Here is a 20,535-nt window from a genome sequence, read left to right as displayed (position 1 = left end):
AAAAATTAAAAGAAAACTACCTTTGGTCTCACTCCCAGGAAGCCACTGCAGTTGGGGGAGCCACACTTACACACAGTCTTGCCGTTCCCCAGACACTCCAGGTTGTAGTTGAAGGTGAGCTCCGTGCCTTGAAGGTAAGTTCAAGCATTACTAGCAGGTTATGAGATGTAGGATGTGCGAGCGTGTTTCAACTGTAATATGTCTTCAATGTTTAAACCAGTTTAATTTTGTATACCTACGGCAGAGTCTGAAGGATGATATCTTGAAGTGTAATGCATGCAATGTGTGCATTTGCAAGCATTACACCCTAACCTGGCACAAGTGTGACCGGCACTGGTTACAGAAGGTCTAAGTGGGAACACTGGTTTGGAAAAGAGAAGACGGTAGAGGAGAGTAAGAGAGACGGGAGAAGACTGTAGCTTTGTGTTCGTGTCTCTCACCAGAGGGGATCTCTGCAAGAGCGAAGAGGCCGACCCTGGTGTCCCCGTTCACGGTCCATTTCTGTGTTTCGCAGTTGGGCTGGCAGCTGTGGTTCATGAAGCGGGAGTGATTTCCTTTCGGGCCAGCATCGATGACACGATCCTGAGAAGAGAGGACAACAAAAAAAATACTACAGCAAGCTGAATTTGCGACAAGATTGGTGCCACATTTATCAAGGTATTTACTCAAATTTGCAATTTGCATAACTCTTGTTTTATGTTTTTTTTTTTTTTTTTGGGGGGGGGGGGGGGGGGGGGAATAATCTTAATGTTACAATACTAGTAAACAAATCGAAATACTAATGTCAAAAGCATAAAAAGACAATTAAAATATCTTGCATAAATGCTACATTAAGTGAAACAGAACTCCGAGCTATATTAAAAAGTAGATATTGATAGAATAACTCCTAAGGAAAGCACAGCAACACAAAGCAGCACTGAGAGCTGTGAATGAGCCGGGTGGCGGCAGGGCTCTCACCTTGTCCAGGGTGAGCATGTAGAAGTTGAAGATGTCGAGCTCCTGAGCGTGTTTGATTCTCGCTCGGCACTCCTCTTCATCGATCACCTCCCCCACATACTCATTCACAAAGTCACCCTGGGGATTAAAAAGGGTTGGAATCATGTCTCGTTATAGAACACGATAAAAAAAAAAAAAAGAACAACCTATATTAAACAAACAGAGGTCTGCACATTACCTTTTTGAGGTCGCTCTTGCAGCGCAAGCCCCAGCCCCTGGCCAGGGTCCTGAAGATCTCCAGCTCTGGGTAGAGGCGCTTGGTGAAGCTCTGGTTTTGGCACCGGTCCCCGGCCGGGCACATCTGGGGGTGGCACTCGTACATCAGCATGCGGTTGATGCACTCCGAGTCCAGGCTGCAGGGATTCTCATCCGTCGCCTTGCAGTTACAGCGCGGGATCTCAGACATGTCTGCTGTGAAGATCTGCACCTTCCCCATCGGCCGGTTCACCTGCGACACAGAGCAGAGCGCACACATACATATGCACACGCAGACACACATACATGCGCACACGCAGACACACATACATGCGCACACGCAGACACACATACATGCGCACACGCAGACACACATACATGCGCACACGCAGACACACATACATATGCACACGCAGACACACATACATGCGCACACGCAGACACACATACATGTGCACACGCAGACACACATACATATGCACACGCAGACACACATACATATGCACACGCAGACACACATACATATGCACACGCAGACACACATACATATGCACACGCAGACACACATACATGCACACGCAGACACACATACATGCGCACACGCAGACACACATACATGCGCACACAGACACACATGCGCGCGCACACACACACACAGACCCATGTTAGCAACAGTACCAGCAGTGATGCTGAAGACTTTGGGGGTCAATTCAATTGATCAAAACAGCACTGCCACGTTCAAATGTGAAATTAGGGCCAAATATGGCATCCTGTGTTGGTTTTCCCAGTCAACCCTATTCTAATGATTTAAACGATGGCGGTGTTTAGATTAATTGAAAAGACCACTTGAAGGTTCTTGTAGAGAAACACTGAAACTCCAAAAAAAATAATTAAAATCTCTAATAAACAAACAGCAGCAATCCCCTAATCTAACTGATAAACCATCACACTTATTTACTGAACAAAACTGGTGACCCCCCACAAATACACCACCTCAGTGTATGAAACTTGTTCATGTCTGTACATTCTACTGGAAACTTGTGAAGGCCTGTAGACATTAAACCAATGCCATCCTCAGTAAATTCAGTAGTAAAAAAACACGTGTACAACAAAAGCCAGAGACGATAGTAAGAGAGAGGCAGCAATGCTAAACTCAGAAAACTGCTGTGCACAAAACACCTTGTGGGTACTGGCTGTTTGTATGTTTTTAACACAGTGATAGGACAGGACAATAAACTGTAATAAACCTGTGTCAGGGCTGGTCACTAACTGGACACTGCTGAAACAAGAAGAACAGGATCAAATCATCATAAACACCAGCAAACAATACACAACACAAGCAATCACTGATCAAGACCAGTCATCTACACCAAGTCCACTGTGCCGACCTTGATGTGTCTATAAGGAGGGGGTTTCTTGTCGTTTCTCCGGTCCTCCTGTAGCTGCCTCATTTCCTTCTCTGCTTGCAGCTCGTGGAACCTCTTTGCAGCCTCTTGCAGAGCTGGGGAGAGAAAGAAACTAACACGAGGGAAGAGGCATTCTGAGGAACTGGAGTCCTGTCACGTTTGTGGAAATGCGTGGGAGCAGTCAACAGCTACATTTGCACAGTTTTATCCAAGCGTGTAGTAAATGAGAACTTACTCAGAGTGACTAACCAGCTGTATTCATCGCAGAGAAATTACCAAAAGAACAACATTTACTTTTCACAGAACTCATTAAAGGAAATCTTTGTAAACTATGAGAAGTTTCAAGAGGAATGAATAGGCATGCGTTTCTATTTCACGAAAAAAATCTCTTTATAAAACGTGTGTTCACCTTTAAAATAACATACCATAAGAATACTGTCAGTACAGGGCGGAGATGTGCAACTCTGTGCCTTTCCAGTCTTTGTTACAACCATGACCTTTGTAATTGTTTAGTGGATCAGTTAATCTCCATTGAGGTCCTAAGCAGTAAAATGCTTCATCACTGCCTGGATTCACTAACTCTATTAAGATTACTCTTGGACTAGCCTGTGTTACTTTAGATAATGCAGTCCGAGAAACGTGTGAATCTTGTTCTATGAAACCAGCCGCATAACCGTTAAACCTGCGGAATGCTCCACCCACTCCTAGTGCAGTGGGGATTTCAGCGCTCCGACCCGTACCTTTCTTGTAGGTGGGGTCCACACCCTTCCCCATCTTGTCCTTGTTGCTGGCATCCCCCTCCATGTACGGGAAGACACGCGCCTGATAGGTCCACAGGTAGTCGTCGGAGCCGAAGAAGTGCACAGGGAACTCGCCGATGTCGTGCTTCATGCGCTGGATGTTGGCTGGGATGTTCCGGGGATGGCTCACCTCGGCAGGCCACCACCTTGGATTATTATTATTAGTAGTAATAATAATAATAATAATAATAACAATAACAACAATAATAATATTAATGTGATCGATTTGAAAATGTACAAAGCTAAGCAATAGGACACTGTGCAGTTCTGCGCTGGTTATACAGGAATGGAAATAAGACTCATTGCCTAGCAGTTTGTTCCATTCTGATTTTAATACAGGTTCAATAAGACACTCTTGAGCTTTTATAGCTTTTGAAATTGCCATGCAATAGGGAATCTCATTTCTATGCCTGTTCTGTTTTCCCCAGTCTGGTGAAGAAGAGCTTGCTGACCTGTAGCGCCCCACTTTGACCCACACCACCTCCTTGTAGTGAGGCTTCTTCCCAGCCCGGCAGTCGTTACAGAACCAGCTGCCCTCCGGCATGTCGATGTTCAGACACTCCCGGTGGAAGGCAGCAGGACATGACTCGCAGCACAGCAGACTGCCCCCTGTAGGGAGGGAGGAAGAAGAGCAGATGAGAAGAGAGGGAATCGAACTGAGCAGCCAGCGCCGGGAGCATGGGAAAATTCCTGCTTTAGCAAAAATACAAAGTACCAAACAACACACAGCTAGACAAACACTGCAAGAAAAATACACTGGAATACACGTTAGCATAGCAAACCCCTCCCCCAACATACCCCATCCCCACACACAAACTGAGGAAATATACCAGCAAGCAAGGATCAGTTTCAAACACCCCCCCTAAGCGAAATAATAATAATAATAACAACAATACTACTACTACACACACCTACTAACATTTAAGCAATCCCTACAAAACCAGGAAACTGGTTTAGCAAAACACTTACACAGAGACCCAGCAAGGAAGAAAAAAAAAGCATGCGATATTATTTATCGGGATATATGCATGAACTTCCCAGCCCCTACAAAGTGCCTGCGCTCGCACTCACCTTCAGAGCAGACGAAGCACCAGCTGACATTGACGTGCTCATGGTTGCGGCAGCCCTTGCGTGGGGTGAAGTGGTTGGGACACAGGAAGCTGTTGTTGGCCAGGATCACGCTCCCGGCAGCCATACAGTAATCGTTGGCGTGGTACGCCACGGGACAGCGCACACAGCGGGTCAAGCGTCCTGTGGAACACAGAGAACTGGGACTGAGGCTGCTGACTCCAGCTGCTGTGAACCATCAGGTTCCACAGACAGTCAGAGACTCAACAAACACAAGAGAATATTGTTACACAGCTACAGAGCATGGTCTTTATTATATTTGCTTAACATGTTAGTACTCCTTTTAATATTACTTTGACTTTATTTTTCACCATTAACCATAAAACCAACGGCACTAAAAGACAAGTTACGTCCCTGTGTCAGAACACACTGAGCTCTCTTACACAGCTACCAGAGCCAATTAAGATTCTTCTCGTCTCCTATCCAGGCACTGATCCTACATCAAAGACTGTATCTCTACAAACAATGTCTAGGCTAGATTCCAAGCCAGTTCCCTTTGCAGCTGAGAGACAGGCATGCTACCTATTAGGGCTGGAAATAAGACTCTCATTGCACAGCAGTTTGATCCATCCCTGTTTTTCTTATTTTTAATATTAAGTTTAATAAGACACACGTGAGCTTGATACCTATACACTGTGACTAATGAAGCTTGTATTAACCTCTGGAATGGGTGTAACTGCTATACAATGGGTCTTATTTCCACCCTGTCTGCAGACACTCCTGGGGCTCTTACCCTTGGAGATGGAGGGGTTCGCAGGGTTGGTGATGTAGCAGGACAGGCAGACGTGCAGGGAGCAGCGGAAGCTGTGGTTCTGGGGCACGGTCGGGGCGTGCTTGGTGATGCAGTCCATGTGGTAGAACTTGCCGCACACTGGAATAATGCACCGCTTCACGTCCGGCCCAGGCTTCTTACACACGAAGCAGGTGTGGATCCCTGCACAGATACAAAGCACACAGGACAGTTTGGACAGCACTATGCAAAAGCATAATATACAAAACATTCTCTTTCAACAGCATGCACAAAAAAAGAAAAAAAAAGGAAAAAAAACAACACATTACTAAATTTGTATCCGGCCCGGGAAATGGAGCACATAAAGCATATAAAAAATATATAAAATAAATCAAGACTTAATATCAGTAATATGGAATTCAGAAGCATGTACATTAAGTAATTTTTTTTTTGGCGTTCACTGTATCATCACAATGGGTAACTAGTTGTAAAATGTCAAAGCAAAGCCCCAGATAGATGAAACGGCAGAGACTGACCAGAAGTGCATTCGTTGCAGATGAACCTCCCCTTAGGCATCTCCGACAGGCCGATGCACTGCAGGTGGAATGCCCCGCAGCACTGGCTCTCACACAGCAGAAGCTCTCCGGGCTTCTCACACACCTGCCAGGGGAATCACACAAGCAACCGTTCAAATCTTACTGACCAACCTGTTCTTTCAAACTGCTTCTTTCTTTTCATGCCTATTGTGCAGTTTCTCCCTCCCCCTCAATGAATGAAGATGTGGGAGGAGCTATAACCTGCCACTTTCTATACAGCCCCCCCCTTCATTCAGCCCATTCCTTCTAACCACACCCACTGCCCTCCAGTCCCCACCCCCTTACCTGGCACACATTCTCCTTCATGGAAGCGGCGCCACCTTTCTCTCCTGGAGGCTTCTTATTGGTCGGGACCCCCAGCTCGCACTGGAAGACCTCCTCTTTCACTGTCACAGCGCTGTCTTCACAAGGCTGTCCAGAGGAGCAGATCTGAGGAAACACAGAGAGGAGAAGGGGCGTTAGTGGGGAGCAGGGAAGCTTCAGTCATATCCATAGGATAGAGGCAAATTATATAGAGAGAGAAACGTGGAGTATTACCCGAGGCTCGGGAGCTGCCTCAGTGGATTCCCTGAGACCCCCCTCTTCCTCGGAGGCGCTGGGGGAACTTTTCTTGTGCAACACAGGGGAGGAAACCCGCCTCCTCCTCTTGTTGTTTCGATCGGGGTGCAGTGCTGAGGATGTGGAGGTACAGGACAGCTGTTAATGGAAACGTCTAGCTGCACGCACATAAGCTAGCCCCATAGAAACAACCACAAGAGGGTTTAGCCTCCATTTAATGTTTAGCATACAGGATTGAAACACTTTTAAAATGGTTAAACTTCAGCATACCAGTAATGTTTAGATCCAAAAGGCATCAGAAGGCCCACCATCCCTTTTTTATAAATTACATATATTCAAATAAATAAAAGACTTTGACTGTGAAATAAATTAGCCTGCACTGCACACCAACTACCATGTACAAACTGTGGCGAACAGCTTATTTTTGAGAACAGTTAAATGTTTAAGTAAAACTCATTAAAGATGGACAATGTTTAAACTCTAATCCATTAACACTCCTGACAATTGCTGCAGGGAGGCGAGTCTTACTCACCTGAACAGAGTCCTGGAGACGAGGAAACGCTCTTCTTCATGGGCTTGTCCTTTAAAAAACACAGCAAGAGATTAATAGCACGCTCCACATCATGCTTCGGCAGTGGCAGCAGTTTCACAATGCTGTGTTCAGCGTCGCACACATGGCCTTTCGATTGTGCCGCGTGTGTAATTGTACTTGCTTTACCCTCCTTTGTAGTTTGTTCCACTCCTGCTCTCACCTCTTGCTGTTTTTCATGACTGTCTTGCCCCCCTGCTGCCTCCTCCTCCTCCTCCTCCTCCTCCTCCTCCCTGGTACCTTGTTCACTACACTCCTGACCACCAAGGGAAAAAGTGGAAGCAATGGGACAAAATAAAAACGATAAAAATGGGATGTTTATGTAGCAGAATTTCTTAAAAAAAAAAAAAAAAAAAAAAAAAGGCAACATTGCATGTGAACCCAAACTAAACATCCTCAGGGGCAGAATGGAAGTGGATGTCTGCTTGAATAGCTTGTAAACACCCTTAGAAAAGTTTACCACAGCAAATCTGTGTGCTAACTCTGCTGTTTCCTCCCTATGCTTTTTATATGTATTTGCCATATTCTACTTTTGTTTGCCTTACCTATGCTTTATTATACTTTGCTATGCTTTCACTGTGGGAAACTTTTAGAAGGGTATTGTGTAAACTGGATATGATGCACCTGTAAAGAAACCATTTCAAACTGTGGGTCTGTATCACTGAATGGCCGGTGGTTTATCAGTGTGTTACTGAAGCACCACAGCAGGTCAGTGGCACCGGCACATGCAAATATTAGTCAGTATCTCAAATGGTCTCAGAGATAGCAGGCTTAACAGGCTAGAAGCATCGGTTTTGACTTGCTGAACGACAGAATAGGAAATTACCTTTTGGGAGCTGCGACGATCCTCCCTTGGTTTTTTCTTTGGAATTAAGATAGACTCCACATCGATGGTCCACTCCAGAATCTTTTTAGTGGGTTTCCGAAGCCTCTTCCTCTCTTGGCACTCTATAAAAAAAAATGTGTTGAACTATTCAAAACGCTTCTACTGTACCTTTCCTTACTGCGTTAATATTAAGAGGGCTATTCTTCCAGTGCATTGCAGCCATCAACAGCCCAAAGGCACTTTATCAAACTGATGGAACAATACCAAATCAAATATATGAAAGAACACTATTAGGATAATGCAACAAAAGTACTTTCCATGTCAAGGTGAAGAGGAGATACACTCCATTAAAAGCCTACCCATGTAGAGAGAGCGCATTTCCAATGTTAAACTCTGCTGACAGTACCGGGAGCGGTTCAATGGTACATTCAGCTTTAAATGCACAATGGGGGTTAAATAAATCCTGCATTGGAAGATATGTGTTTTTAAAAATATAATATTTTAAAAATATATGTTTAAATATATATGTTTAAAAAATATTTTTGTCCTTTTACCCCAGACTCTGTAAGCACTATATGTAAATGAACCAATGCATGCTTGCATCAGGTATGGTTGCTCCAGCCTTTCACAAGCTCTCACCTGACTGTGGAGACTGCTGCCCGGATTCCAGGGGGCAGGACTCGGGAGAGGCAAGGTCCAGCTCTGTTTTCTGGGTCTCTTTTGCAGGTGACAGGGCCTCTGGGGGTGGAGTCAGTGTATCTGGGGGCGGGACATGCCCATCCTGGGGTGGAGCCTGTTCCTCTATGCCGCATGGCCGCTGTGTGGACAGCGCATGGTGCTCTGGGGTTGCAGTGTGTAGCTCTTCCTGCGCAGATGTCACCAGTGAAAGCTTCTCGCTTGCTGCTTCTCTACTGTTCTCTTTCTCTCCAGTCTAATGAATGCAATCATAAAGGTGAGTACAAGACTTCTTCACCGTCACAGCTTTTCTACCCATCGCTGATGCCAACAGTAATGAAACTAGACTACTCCCCCTCATCATCATTAGTTTCTACTTTTATATCCCCTTCGGTCACACTGTTTTTTATTCAATTTTTTGACATTTTAATACTTTGTGTAAACTCTATGGGAGTTGGAGAAAAGATATAGTTTATAAGAAACTTAACATGGTACAACTGCACACACAGCGACTGAGGGGGATATGAACACATGATTCATCCAATAAGACAGATAAGAACAGTGAATAAGAATACAGGTAGAAAGAAAGGAAGAAAACTTATTTTATATATATTATATATATATATATATATATATATATATATATATATATATCTTTTTTTTATTTATTTTTCCCCCCCAATTGTTCTAACCTTGCCGCTCTGCTCAGACCCTTTTCTCTGCTGCTTCTTCACTCCAGTCTCACTCTCCTCAGTCCACTCCAGGAGTCTCTTGCTGGGTTTCCTACGTCGCTTACTTTCCAAGTGTGCTGCGTGGTTATAGTATGTGAGACAAATCTCTTAAAACCCACTTCAATCCAGCAGATTCCACATTTCCTCTTACCAGTAAAACAAAGTGCTGTCTTTATTTCAGAATTATTCTACTAAGAAAGTTTATTGCTCTCCAAGTACCCAAAACCTCTGGTTCTCAAATGGAGTGTACTATTAGTTTAATGTTTAAAAAGTGCATGTGAAATGCAGATCTTGGTCCTGGTGTTTATACAGTAGTAACTACACACCGCATTTAATATTCAGTATTCATTCACAGTCTATTCCAGACACACAGTGTTGTAACACATGAAGTCTCACATTCATATAAATATTGTACTCTCACTTTATTGAAGTGCATAGGTTTTCTGAGTGGTTACCAACATGATAAATATGAATTCATTTTATTCTTATACTTAAATGGAATCTAAAAAGGGCTTGTTCTGATCATAAATTGTTTTTAATACAGAAGGCCCTGTTACCTGACAGCGAGACATCCTTCTCCTCTCCGCCAGTCGGAGGTGTCTTATTAGTGTCTGTCTGAGCGCCTGCCAGCTTGCCGTCCCCTTTCTTTGGTTGGGAAGCCTTGGCAGGTCCCAAGATGTGACCCGGACCCCCCTCACAGCCCCCGCTCAGCTCAAAAGGCACCTCCGTCTCTCCGCCCTCAAACTTCTCTATCTCCTCTATCTCCTCCCCCTCACACGCACCCTCCTTCCCGACCGCTTTATCAGAGCCGTGGTCAAACTTCTGCCAGCGCTTCTTAGGGGCCACGCGGTTTATAACGGCAGGTCCGCAGTCCTCGGAGGCCCCAGCTGGAGACTGGGTCCAGGAGCGCTCCCAGAGGAGAGAGGAGCCCCCGCCCCGTTTCACGTCGCTGTGTGCTCGCGTGCAGTCTTTCCCGTAAGCGTGCTCGGCCAGTTCCAAAGGCACAGTGTTGTGACTCCGCCTCCTGGCTGCTGCTGTCGCCGAGCCTTTCCTGAACCGCCCGTATTCATCGCGGACTTTCATAACACTGCTGCTGCTCCTACCTGTGTCGTCCGAGCCACCTCCCCCCACCTTAGGATCCAGCCATTTCTGTGAAGGAGGCCTGGGTCGGGCTCGTTTGACGTTGGCGCTGGAGCCATTTCCCTGGGCTGGTAATACTTTACTGGGAAACTGTGTCTGTACCAGCCCCTGCAGGCTGCTCTGCCTGTTTCTCACCCTGGTTGTCATTTTCTTCCCCCACATAGCCGGCGTGATCTCCTCCGATCTCCCTTCGTGTCTTTTATTTCCTCCAGCAGTGGAAGAGAGAGACAGCCCAGCGGGCAGTGCGCTATGTTTTGGAGGGGTGTTGGGAGGGGTAGTCTGAGGGATGACGGGAGGTGTACTGTGAGAGGTACCAACGCTCTGCCCCACAAGCATCGGAGACCCTTCCCTAGCTCGGCTGTCATGCATGCCCTTCCACAGCATCAGCCACGTGCTGTACTTGTAGTTGGAGTCTGGGCTGAATGTATCAGGCTTGTCTGACCCGCCGTCCTCTTTCTTAAGAGAGTGGAACGAGAGGACTTGTTTGACAACAGTGCTCTCAATGTCTGCAGGGTTGGAGGAGGGAGAGGGGGAAGAGGATGAGGAAGGGGAGATGCAGGAGGAAGAGCTTTCCTGGAGGCCGTTTTCCCTCTTCACCAGGGCAGTCACCCGGGCCATTGTGTCCTCCGACAGTGGCACCCAGTCACCGGGCTCTTTGAAATCTAGCCAGCTCTCTCCCTCTGGTTTTGTGCGGGGCCCATTCGGAAGCACAGTGTTGTTTCTCTCTGATAAAGCAGCATGCATTTCCCCCAGCGTGCTCTGCTGCGTCATGTCTTTGCAGACTGTCTCTGAAGTGTCGATTTTGCCCACTTGTTTGAAGCTACTTGCGGAAGCCAAGCTTTCCATAGGACCTTCAGCGGATGCAAAGTTCTTCTCCGCCTCCCAGTTAGACAATTCAAAGTTTCTGCAGCCAACAACGTGCTTTTCAGCTCCTGCGTCCTCCATAGCCTTCAGCGCCCTCGTCGTAAGTCTATTGCTGGCAGGGAGGCACCTGGCCCGCTGGCTGCTGGATTTCCCAGACAAATCGCACAGTCCTGCGCTCGCGGGACACAACAGCGAGCCCTCAAACGAGCTGTTCTCCGAGTCCGAGCCTGTGCTGGTGGCATTGACAGCCAAACCTCTTGGCAGCCTCCTCACCGACACGCGCTTGCGTCTCTGCCGCAAGGCAAGCTTCCTGATCTCCGTCGTGGGGGTGTCCAGCGGGATAGGAGGCAGCTGGACCGGCTCAAGTGCAGGGGTGCATTCTGAAACCTTCGGACAAAGGATCCTCGGTACAGAATCAATATCTGAATAGGGGCAGTCAGCAGGAAGGGTGTCATTGGGCCCAGTGGAGACTGCCTTGGCCACCGCTGCTGCCAGCTTCCACGATGTCTCGGCTTCTTTAGAGCCACTGGAGGCTTTGCAGGAGTCAGCAGGCTTCTTTCGGACCCGCGGAGTCTTGGTGCCGCCCTCCTTCTTCCGATTGGGCCTCTTGGGAGGATGTGGTTTTCCACTGGGCAGCTGCGCTGACGCGGAGGGTTCGGGGGGCCCGGCAGTGCTCTGGGGGCTCGTTAGAGTTGTTTCCTCTTCTTTCACAGATACAGGTTGGAGGTCAGTAGTCTTCGCAGAGGAGTTGCCAATGAATTTCCTCTGTGGTTCAGGAAGAGTGGCCTCCGCTTCGACCACACTGGCCTCCCAAACTGGCAAGAACCGAGTCGGGATCTAAAGAGAGAAGGAAGACAGACAGACAGACAGACAGATCGACCTTAGTAACCAAGTAAGCTTTAACTAACGAGAAGAGCAAATTATATAATCAAACCTCCCAATTTATATTTTTTATAAAACCTTTTTCTCAGCAATAATTTTTCACCCTTAAATTTGAAATTACCATCAATTTAAAATAAAAACAAACAAAAAAAACACATGCAACAAACATAAAACAAGATTAACCAGGTCTGACATTACGATTTTCCCTTTCCAGTCCGAAGTCAGACCCTATCGAACATCATCAAAAAGACGTAAAGCACAGGTTTCTAGTCGTTTTTTCTCCAGAAAAAAGCATAGAAAACCATTCAATAGTTGAGTGAGACCAATAGGAGCAATACTGACTTAATAAAATAAAATAAAATAAAATAATGACTTGGATCGCACTATTGAGGAGTTTGGTGATAAAACGAGTGATCAGGAGAGCATTTATCAGTATGCACGTCTATAAAGAGGTATGCAAACAAGGGGTTGGGCTTGGCTAGAGATGCAGTACTGATGTAGTTTTTTTTAAACCTGTTTTAGTCTGAAAAAAAAAAAAATTAAAACAGTGCGGGTAAAATAAACAGTGCATGTGAAAATAAATTAGACCCGACGTGCCTGACAAGCTCTGAATAAATGGACTGCAAAGGGTTAAGATTTGTATGTTATTTGAATAACAATTTTGCCATTGCACGAGTGGGCTTTTCTTCCCGAGAGAGATAGAGAGAGCATGCATTATTTTTGTATTGTAATTAATATTTTCTTTACTGTGTATTTGTAGTTCTCCTCCTTCTGCTTGCCCCTCCTGCGCAGCACAGGCAGATCTTCGAACTGGTGGCGCCCCTTGAAAGGGAAGGTGGCTCTCCCCACCACCCAGGCCTGGTCCAGGATCTCCCCGTACGTGCGAACGAAGTACTGGCGGCAGGGTCTGCGACTGGGCTCTGCAAGCACAGGGAACACAGTGCGGATTAGCCTACAGGGCGTGGGTACAATCACCGTGTCACAAGGCTGCAAGTGATCAGTGTGGAAGACGCAGACAAGCCGGGGGGATTTTAAAGAGTAGAGGCTCATGAGAATACTTTCACTGTAGCGACGAGCCCTACCTTTCATCCTGAAGTAGGTGTTGAGCAGAGGGTCACAGCAGATCTTGCATGGCCACCAGGGCCGGCGGTTGAACTTGGCCCACACCAGGTCACCAAGCTCGTACGCCACCGGAACGGGCTTCTTCTTCGGACTGCAGCCCTGAAATGGGGGGGGGGGGGGGGTTGGGGGTGGGGGGGGGGGGGGGGGGGGGGGGGGGAGCCGTCAGCAAATCCTCAACCCTCTTAGAGCAGCACTAGCTTATTGCAAGAGCACCAAAAAAAAAAAAAACAAATTACCAAATAAATACACAACTGCTTTTCCTCCACATCCAGATATTAAAGACTGCATTGTATGAAACACCCTGCAAAGTGAGCACTACAGCATGCATTTAGGGCACAGATTACTGTATGCATCTATTGACACCTTTCAGATATTGCAATCCTCTGCAGCCCTGGTCTTCCCCTCTCAGGTTTGACCATACTGTGGTACAACTAACCAATACCGTTTTTTTGGTGTTTTTTTTTTTTTTTTTTTTTTTTTGGGGGGGGGGGGGGGGTTGGGTTTTTTTTTTTTTTTTTTTGTATTACAGACTCTGACAATATCCAATCATATCAAGTGTCTTGACTTTACTGATTATGTTCCTTGGATTTGCCAGACTACCAGTCTGTTTTGGGGATATACAAATTCACAATAGCAGGTCCTCCCCCAGTGCAAGCAATGCTCTCCCCAGTGAAAGCTACAGTGCAGTCTACATGTGAATGACACAGCAAGAAGACAGGCTATTCTTACTATGATAAGGCTTTGATTGAATCAGACAGGGGCCACATGCACAAAGAATTGAACCCAATGCTTAAACTCACTATTTGTGCGTCTCAAAAGAAAATAACACACCGACGTCACAAAACCTTTTTTGTATTTTCTGCAACAATATTAGTTTCTTTTCTTTTTACAAAAGAACACTTTCTTATGAACTGCAGCACTGATGAACTGTTAAATATAGATACAGTGTCTCTGCAGTAGTGTTGTACATTTCTGAGATATGCACACTAAGCACATATTTTTAGAAGCAGCACATATAGAACTACAAAGCTGATTAGCCAGAAGACTTCATCTGGATGTGTGTTACTAAACTTTGTTTGTTTGTTTCAGTGTGGGTCGAAGTCCAAGCTCAGTTGTACACACGTTTGGACGTTATCAGTTGAATAAATGTTTGACATTTTGCAAATTGTTCTCGAACTGAACCATCCCCAATACAGACTATACGTTTATGATCAGCTTGTGGACGGTATACGGAGTACATTTCACATGGAGAGGGGGGGAAATAAACTCTGAGCTCCATACTGCACAAGATACGATCATTTTGCAGCACAGCTTCAATTATGCAAGACATTCAAACAGACCATTATGCACACACTGAATCCTGCAGGCCCCCTCACCTAGTAAATCACAGAAATGCACTTCCAGTCAGGAACAATACTCAAGGGTAATTTATAAGATCATATGCAAATGCAAACCTACTGTATACATACACTTAACATCCAGAACCCTGTTGTATGTCGAGCACAATGTGCATTTATACTTGAGATGACAAACGGGGCAAGATATTTTGTATGTAGGTTGGGGCTGAAGAGTGAGGGTGGGGGGGTAACAACAATGTGAAATATGGGCATCACCACGAAGGTATTTGTTTGGTTAGACCTCAACCCAGTATTACTTGCAGCAACAGGAGGTTATGCATGCTTTTACAGACCCCACCACAAACCAGTTTTCTTTTCTTTTTTTTTTTTTTTTTTTTTTTTTTTTTTTAAATATACCATTAACATAAAATAAAATATCTTGTATGTTTCTTTACCAAATGATGAACTACAACTTCAAACGTTCCAAACATTATTTTACCTGCAGATCTGTTTGATTGAACCAATACTTCTAACATAATAAAAGCCGATGCTAAAGAAATGGTGCACCTATTGCCTTACAGAAGCGCGCACGGCCGTCTGGTGAAACGCAACTGTCTGGATTTGATGGGAGCTGAAAGTAGAGGATTGGCCTGGCATTCCAAGACCTTGACCTGGGGGTCAAAGGTTTCCAAGCAATATTAGTACTGCAGTTCTTCGAGGTTACCTTTGTGAGTGTCTTCAATGGTCTACCTGCACACAGACATAATTGAACTGCTTTGTGTACGGTTCCAAAGAACAGAATGGATGTACATTTTGCACCAAAGCTGTTATAGTAAAAAATAGGAATAATTCTGCAGTATATGTACACACAGTAACACCATCCTAATCTAAAAAGGTGTCACCCTAACACTGTCACTGTTAAATATGCAAACTCTTTCCACTTGACAAATGCAAAGGTACAATCTTAAACTGTACGTGACAATTTGCCTGTTTTTTATTCTCCACTTCCCAATCCTCACATGAAAGTCGTATTCTCTACCACTACCATCTTAACTGAGCAACAGACCACCTCTGTTTTAACAGCAACTAAATATCACAAAAAGTACATTGTCTGCCATAATTCCAGAATGAAATAAATAACTTTTTTTGCCACCGCAAAGATCTATAGGCCACCCCTTGGAATTTCATTAAGCAGAAGTACCACAGACGTATATACTAGCCAGTCCAGCACACCACAGAGTCTGCATGCTTTGTGTACTAGCCTTTGTTATTTGTCTACGGTACTTCTGCTCATAAAGATCCATAAGGGATGGCCTACTGATTGAGAGGCCAGCTGATTTTTTCAGAAGTCCTAGAGTGCATTCCAAAGCAAAGAGCTCTCCAGGCTCCATACAAGCTGCTCCAAAATGAATCAATAATAATAATAATAATAATAATAATAATAATAATAATAATAATAATAATAATAATAATATGTAAACCCAAAATAAAAGGCTTACAGAATTGGACTGAGGTGTAGCCGATGTGGCCTCTGTCCTGTCCCTCGGCTCTCCTCCCTCACAGTCATCCCCCAAGTCCCGGGACGCTTCCACGTCGCTGCCCGAATCTTCTGCGCCACTTCCCAAATAATCTGTGGCACACATGGCCATGTCCTTTAATGCCTCAGAAGGCAAGTGGATCCCAGCTGAGCTGGGCTCAAGTGTACTGGTTTTACTGGGCACCTCTGTGCGGCTGTCCGGATTTTCGGCAATGACTTCTAGAGTTCCAGATTTGCAAGAATTCTCGCCGCTAACAATTGTTTTCCTTTTGTCTGCCTTTGCTTTGTGTTTCAGTGCTGCTGCAGTGACCCTTTCCCCATCCTCCTCCTCCTCCTCCACCCCCTCTCGCTCACTATAACGCTGTGTTCTCATCCCAAGCGCAGTTGGCTTTAAGTGCAGGCAGCCGTTCGGGACTGCGTTTGCGTTCAAATCAGGAGTCCGAGGAGCGGGGCAACTGTTTTCTAAATCATGGTTCGATAAAGCGTCTGGCCCACTATTAAAAGGTGAAGGGGAGGAAATACGGCAGGAGACCGACCCAAAATCTGACCCCTGAGTGTGCAAATCATGAGGCCCCTGCTGCTCTCCATCTTTGAAACCCAGGTCCGGCTGGCTAACCATAGAGGCCAGGTCCTGCAGTCTTCGAAGAGGGATGTAGCACGAGGAAGGCTCCTGTGGATCGAACACATAGGAGTCTCCGTTTTTAAACGCAGCGGCGGTGGACAGCTGCATTGCGCAGCCGGTGTCTAATCCAGCTGCCACGCCATACCCTTTTCCACAGGGGGCGCTGTTACCATCTGGTCTCTGCGGTTTGAGTGGGTCGGAGAAAAGAGTCAAAACCTCTCCAACATTCCGTTTACATGTTTGATCCATTGTGTCATGGCTCCATCCTGTCAGAATAAAACAAAAACAAAAAATAAAGATTGTTTTATTCCAATAGCAATTAAAATAAGTTTGCCGTCTTTAAAATTAATAATTATATAATAATCACAATAGTTAACTAAAATACCTTTTTTTGTTGAAAAAAATAACGTTAGCCTAAAAATCTATGTCTTGGTTGGACGTATGTAATAGCAATGCACCTACCATCAATTAAAGTTTATTGAAACTATGTATGTACTGTTATTGTAATTACAGGCATGTATTTGTATTGGTTTAGCGCAACAAAACACACAAATTATTTAAAAAATATACATATATATTTATGACCACCACCCCCCATTGATCTTACTTTAATTAATTTGATTACATGTTGTACACTTTAATTTAGAAATCTTCGTTTAACTTTAAACCTAACAGAAAACAATTTCCAGATCATTTTGGGGAAGATTCTGCACGTTACGTCAAAGCACAGCGGCTAGACTGACTAAGCATAAAAAAATCTATCGAACCAACCTGTGTCTGATCTAATTATAGTCACCGTTCACAAATAGTTATTTTATTAATATATTTAATAGCAATTGAATTACGCTGAAGACCAAATGTCTACCCTGTACTAATGTATCACAAAGTTGACACTAAGCTCACATTCACCCGTTCATAACATTACATACAGACAAACACGCACAGACAGACTGACAGACACACACAAAAACACGATAGGTTTACAAATATAAAAAAACAGCCGAGTTTAAAATTCAACTAAAATCTTACCATTTACACCTCGGGCACAATAAAATCAGTTGAAAATCGTTAAAAATTTGAAGTCTAACGTTAGTTTTTTCCGATTTGTGAAAGCGGATCTGTGCAAAACGCTAGCTGCAGCAGTGCGACTAGGCCCGGGTCCTGCGCTCATATCTTTACTTAGAACCACTCCACCGGCAGCCACTAAAAAAAAAGCATAAGAACTGCCCAGTTATGACTTTCTCACACTGCCTTCATTGCACTAGCTTAGCGTTTCGCTTGATGTAAAGCTGTTGTTTTTTTCTGTTTCTAAACGTATGTACTATTATTATTATATATATTATTGTTATTTATTTATTGTTTTTTTTTTAAATAAATGATGATTGTTTCGTATCTGCCGACCTGCCCTGATTATACTACAAACCCTGGCCTGGCTGACTCTCTACAGCAGCCAATCCGGCTCGCTTTCCCATCCCCCCCCCACCACCACCAAAGTCTCGGTATCTATCACAAAATCCTACAGCTCACAACTGCACATTACTGTTCAAGAAAACGCTGTCAAAATCTGAGATAACCACCTCAACTGGTTGGGTGACACCCGGTTAAAAAGCATATAGTCTAGCATTATCTTGAAGCCCCGGGTGCCTCTCTGCTCGTCTCCTTTTCAGTAAAACGCATTTATTGTGTGTACTTGTCTGATACCCCCCCTCAAACTAGTATAACCATACCAGCACAGCGCGCCATTTCCATTTGTCCCCTTATTCCAAGGCAGGGCGTCACTTCCTCCATCTTAGGTTACAAGTTTGATAAGAAATATTGTCCAAATTTAAAGACCCCACTTGAGAAATTAACCACCACGAAACCCAGTGTCATCCCGTAGCATGGCGTGCTGTGGTTGCGTGTGTGAAGGAAGCATTGTCCGCACTTCTACCCTCTGCGCGTTTTAACACTCAAAATGGAGTCTATTATAGATTTGAGACTGGGGGCCACAGTGTTACAGAATGTCAATAAAACTGAATGCTCACGCTGTAGTATCACCTACTTCACAACGATGCAAAGAACGGGTGTTTTATTACCAGATTTACACAACGCCCTTTTGTGTTATGTGTGCAAATTACTTCTCCCAGGACAAGACCCACAGTTCAATATTGTAAATTATTTAGGCATTTCATTCTACGTTTACAAAACGTTGAAGAGGAAACAATAATTTACATGGCAGCTATATATTTGTTCTTATTATTATTAATAATAATAATAATAACAAGAAGAATGCAACGTTTCAAAAGAACAATTCACTTAGGCTGCCTCTATGACGTGCTGATGTATATAGCTTGTTTTTCATCCCTATAATTTTTAACGACACAGAGAGAGAGAGAGAGAGAGAGAGAGACGTTTTTTTTCTTTATTTGGATGCTCCTGACGTTCTTCTGATGTTATAGCTTAGTTGTTTATCCCTAAAATTTTTAACGGACACAGAGAGAGGAGCAGGAGAGGAGAAGAGATTATCAATTATCTAAATTTAACCCGTTTGTTTTAAATTTAAACATAGTGTATGCAATTTGTTTAAAATACTTTTTAATACCTAACCATGTTGTTCCTTCCTGGGGCCACCTACAGGCTGCAAGAAGACTGGTTCTATACACAGCCGGTTGTAAGCATATATCTGCAAATTCAGTTTACCAATACGAACCATTCATGCATCTTACTAAAAAAAATATAAAAAAAATAAGTTAAATTCTAATTCGGGAGTGTGGCTGTCATTAAAAGTGAACGCGATGGCTTTCTGAACGCAGCCTGCTTGTGTATGCGCTGTTTGAGTTGCAGTAGCAGGGCATGTGCAGCCTTCTTAACTGCGCCCCGTTGCTCTTACGGTGCCAAATGCACGAGAAGTAAAATAAATACATACATGTTATTAGTTCCAAATAGCGATTTAGCATTAGGTGTTGGTATTTAAAGCATAACGTGCTTTTCAAAAAAGCGAAGTCATAAAAAAACATCCAAAGTTGAATCAGCGACTGATAGCACAATTAGGGTTTGTGGTGATTGACGTTTCACATACACATAGTATCAATTACACGCCTATTAAATACTATTACTGCAGTCTGCGCTACCGGTGGGGTTTCACTCGTAGTTTTAAGTAACCTGCCGTGTTACAGAAGGATTATACTAGCATATAATTAGTCATTATCGTGATTATTGTATTTAAGAAAGCCAGGTTTTACATTGCACTGAGATCAGACATTTGATTTTTTTTTTAAATAGTACCGTACCAGGGTAAATGCGTGTTAAATTAAACGATTTGCAAAATTGCCATTAACGGCCGCTATCCATTCACGATGTACACGGAATTTGTTTCTGTAAATAAGAACATGTTTGTGACGACATTTAGACTGGTTTCACTGGTTTCCTACGCACGGAATCAATGTCTTGGCTAGTGTCCTAACACATTAGGCACAACACGCAGATTAGTTTATTTCTGTATATCATTTATATAATTCATATTTCTGTGTATTTCATTTTTTTTTTAAATTAAAACGAAGTACCTCTTTGTGGCACAGCTGTCGACATATTTAGAGAAATATTCAGAAAAAGGTATAAGTCGATGCAGCTATATATAATATAAATATATATATAGAACGATCCCATTACGGTATATATATATATATATATATATATATATATATATATATATATATATATATATATATATTAATATATATGCAAACGTGTTTTAGTCCTCTCATCTGGTTGTTTTCTAGGGTCAAATAAACGTTTATTAGCTGTACAATAGTCCTCAAAAAC

The 20,535-nt window shown here is 44.0% G+C and overlaps 1 protein-coding gene across 1 annotated transcript in view; it reads right to left on the bottom strand.

Moving 5' to 3' along the window:
* LOC121324882 (histone-lysine N-methyltransferase, H3 lysine-36 specific-like) overlaps positions 1 to 18,657 on the bottom strand; it is a 20,289-nt gene extending 1,632 nt beyond the window's left edge. Inside the window, exons 1-22 of the mRNA XM_041267087.1 lie at positions 18,462 to 18,657; positions 16,075 to 17,000; positions 13,199 to 13,337; positions 12,864 to 13,036; positions 9,788 to 12,071; positions 9,192 to 9,307; positions 8,464 to 8,755; positions 7,825 to 7,946; positions 7,162 to 7,254; positions 6,942 to 6,990; positions 6,389 to 6,522; positions 6,137 to 6,280; positions 5,792 to 5,915; positions 5,259 to 5,459; positions 4,469 to 4,648; positions 3,850 to 4,006; positions 3,338 to 3,543; positions 2,580 to 2,692; positions 1,175 to 1,444; positions 958 to 1,074; positions 441 to 582; positions 21 to 127 (exon numbers count right to left, since the gene is read on the bottom strand). Coding sequence (XP_041123021.1) covers positions 21 to 127; positions 441 to 582; positions 958 to 1,074; positions 1,175 to 1,444; positions 2,580 to 2,692; positions 3,338 to 3,543; positions 3,850 to 4,006; positions 4,469 to 4,648; positions 5,259 to 5,459; positions 5,792 to 5,915; positions 6,137 to 6,280; positions 6,389 to 6,522; positions 6,942 to 6,990; positions 7,162 to 7,254; positions 7,825 to 7,946; positions 8,464 to 8,755; positions 9,192 to 9,307; positions 9,788 to 12,071; positions 12,864 to 13,036; positions 13,199 to 13,337; positions 16,075 to 17,000; positions 18,462 to 18,522 — 6,150 coding nt within the window. The 5' untranslated portion in view covers positions 18,523 to 18,657. The remainder of the gene's footprint in view (positions 1 to 20; positions 128 to 440; positions 583 to 957; positions 1,075 to 1,174; positions 1,445 to 2,579; positions 2,693 to 3,337; positions 3,544 to 3,849; positions 4,007 to 4,468; positions 4,649 to 5,258; positions 5,460 to 5,791; positions 5,916 to 6,136; positions 6,281 to 6,388; positions 6,523 to 6,941; positions 6,991 to 7,161; positions 7,255 to 7,824; positions 7,947 to 8,463; positions 8,756 to 9,191; positions 9,308 to 9,787; positions 12,072 to 12,863; positions 13,037 to 13,198; positions 13,338 to 16,074; positions 17,001 to 18,461) is intronic.
* Positions 18,658 to 20,535: the final 1,878 nt, after the last annotated feature.

The sequence above is a fragment of the Polyodon spathula genome, chromosome 12 (genome assembly GCF_017654505.1).
Source record: "Polyodon spathula isolate WHYD16114869_AA chromosome 12, ASM1765450v1, whole genome shotgun sequence".
In the NCBI taxonomy this organism is placed as follows: domain Eukaryota; kingdom Metazoa; phylum Chordata; class Actinopteri; order Acipenseriformes; family Polyodontidae; genus Polyodon; species Polyodon spathula.
The sequence above is the reverse complement of the archived record's forward strand: the minus strand, read 5'-3'. Positions and strand labels throughout refer to the sequence as shown.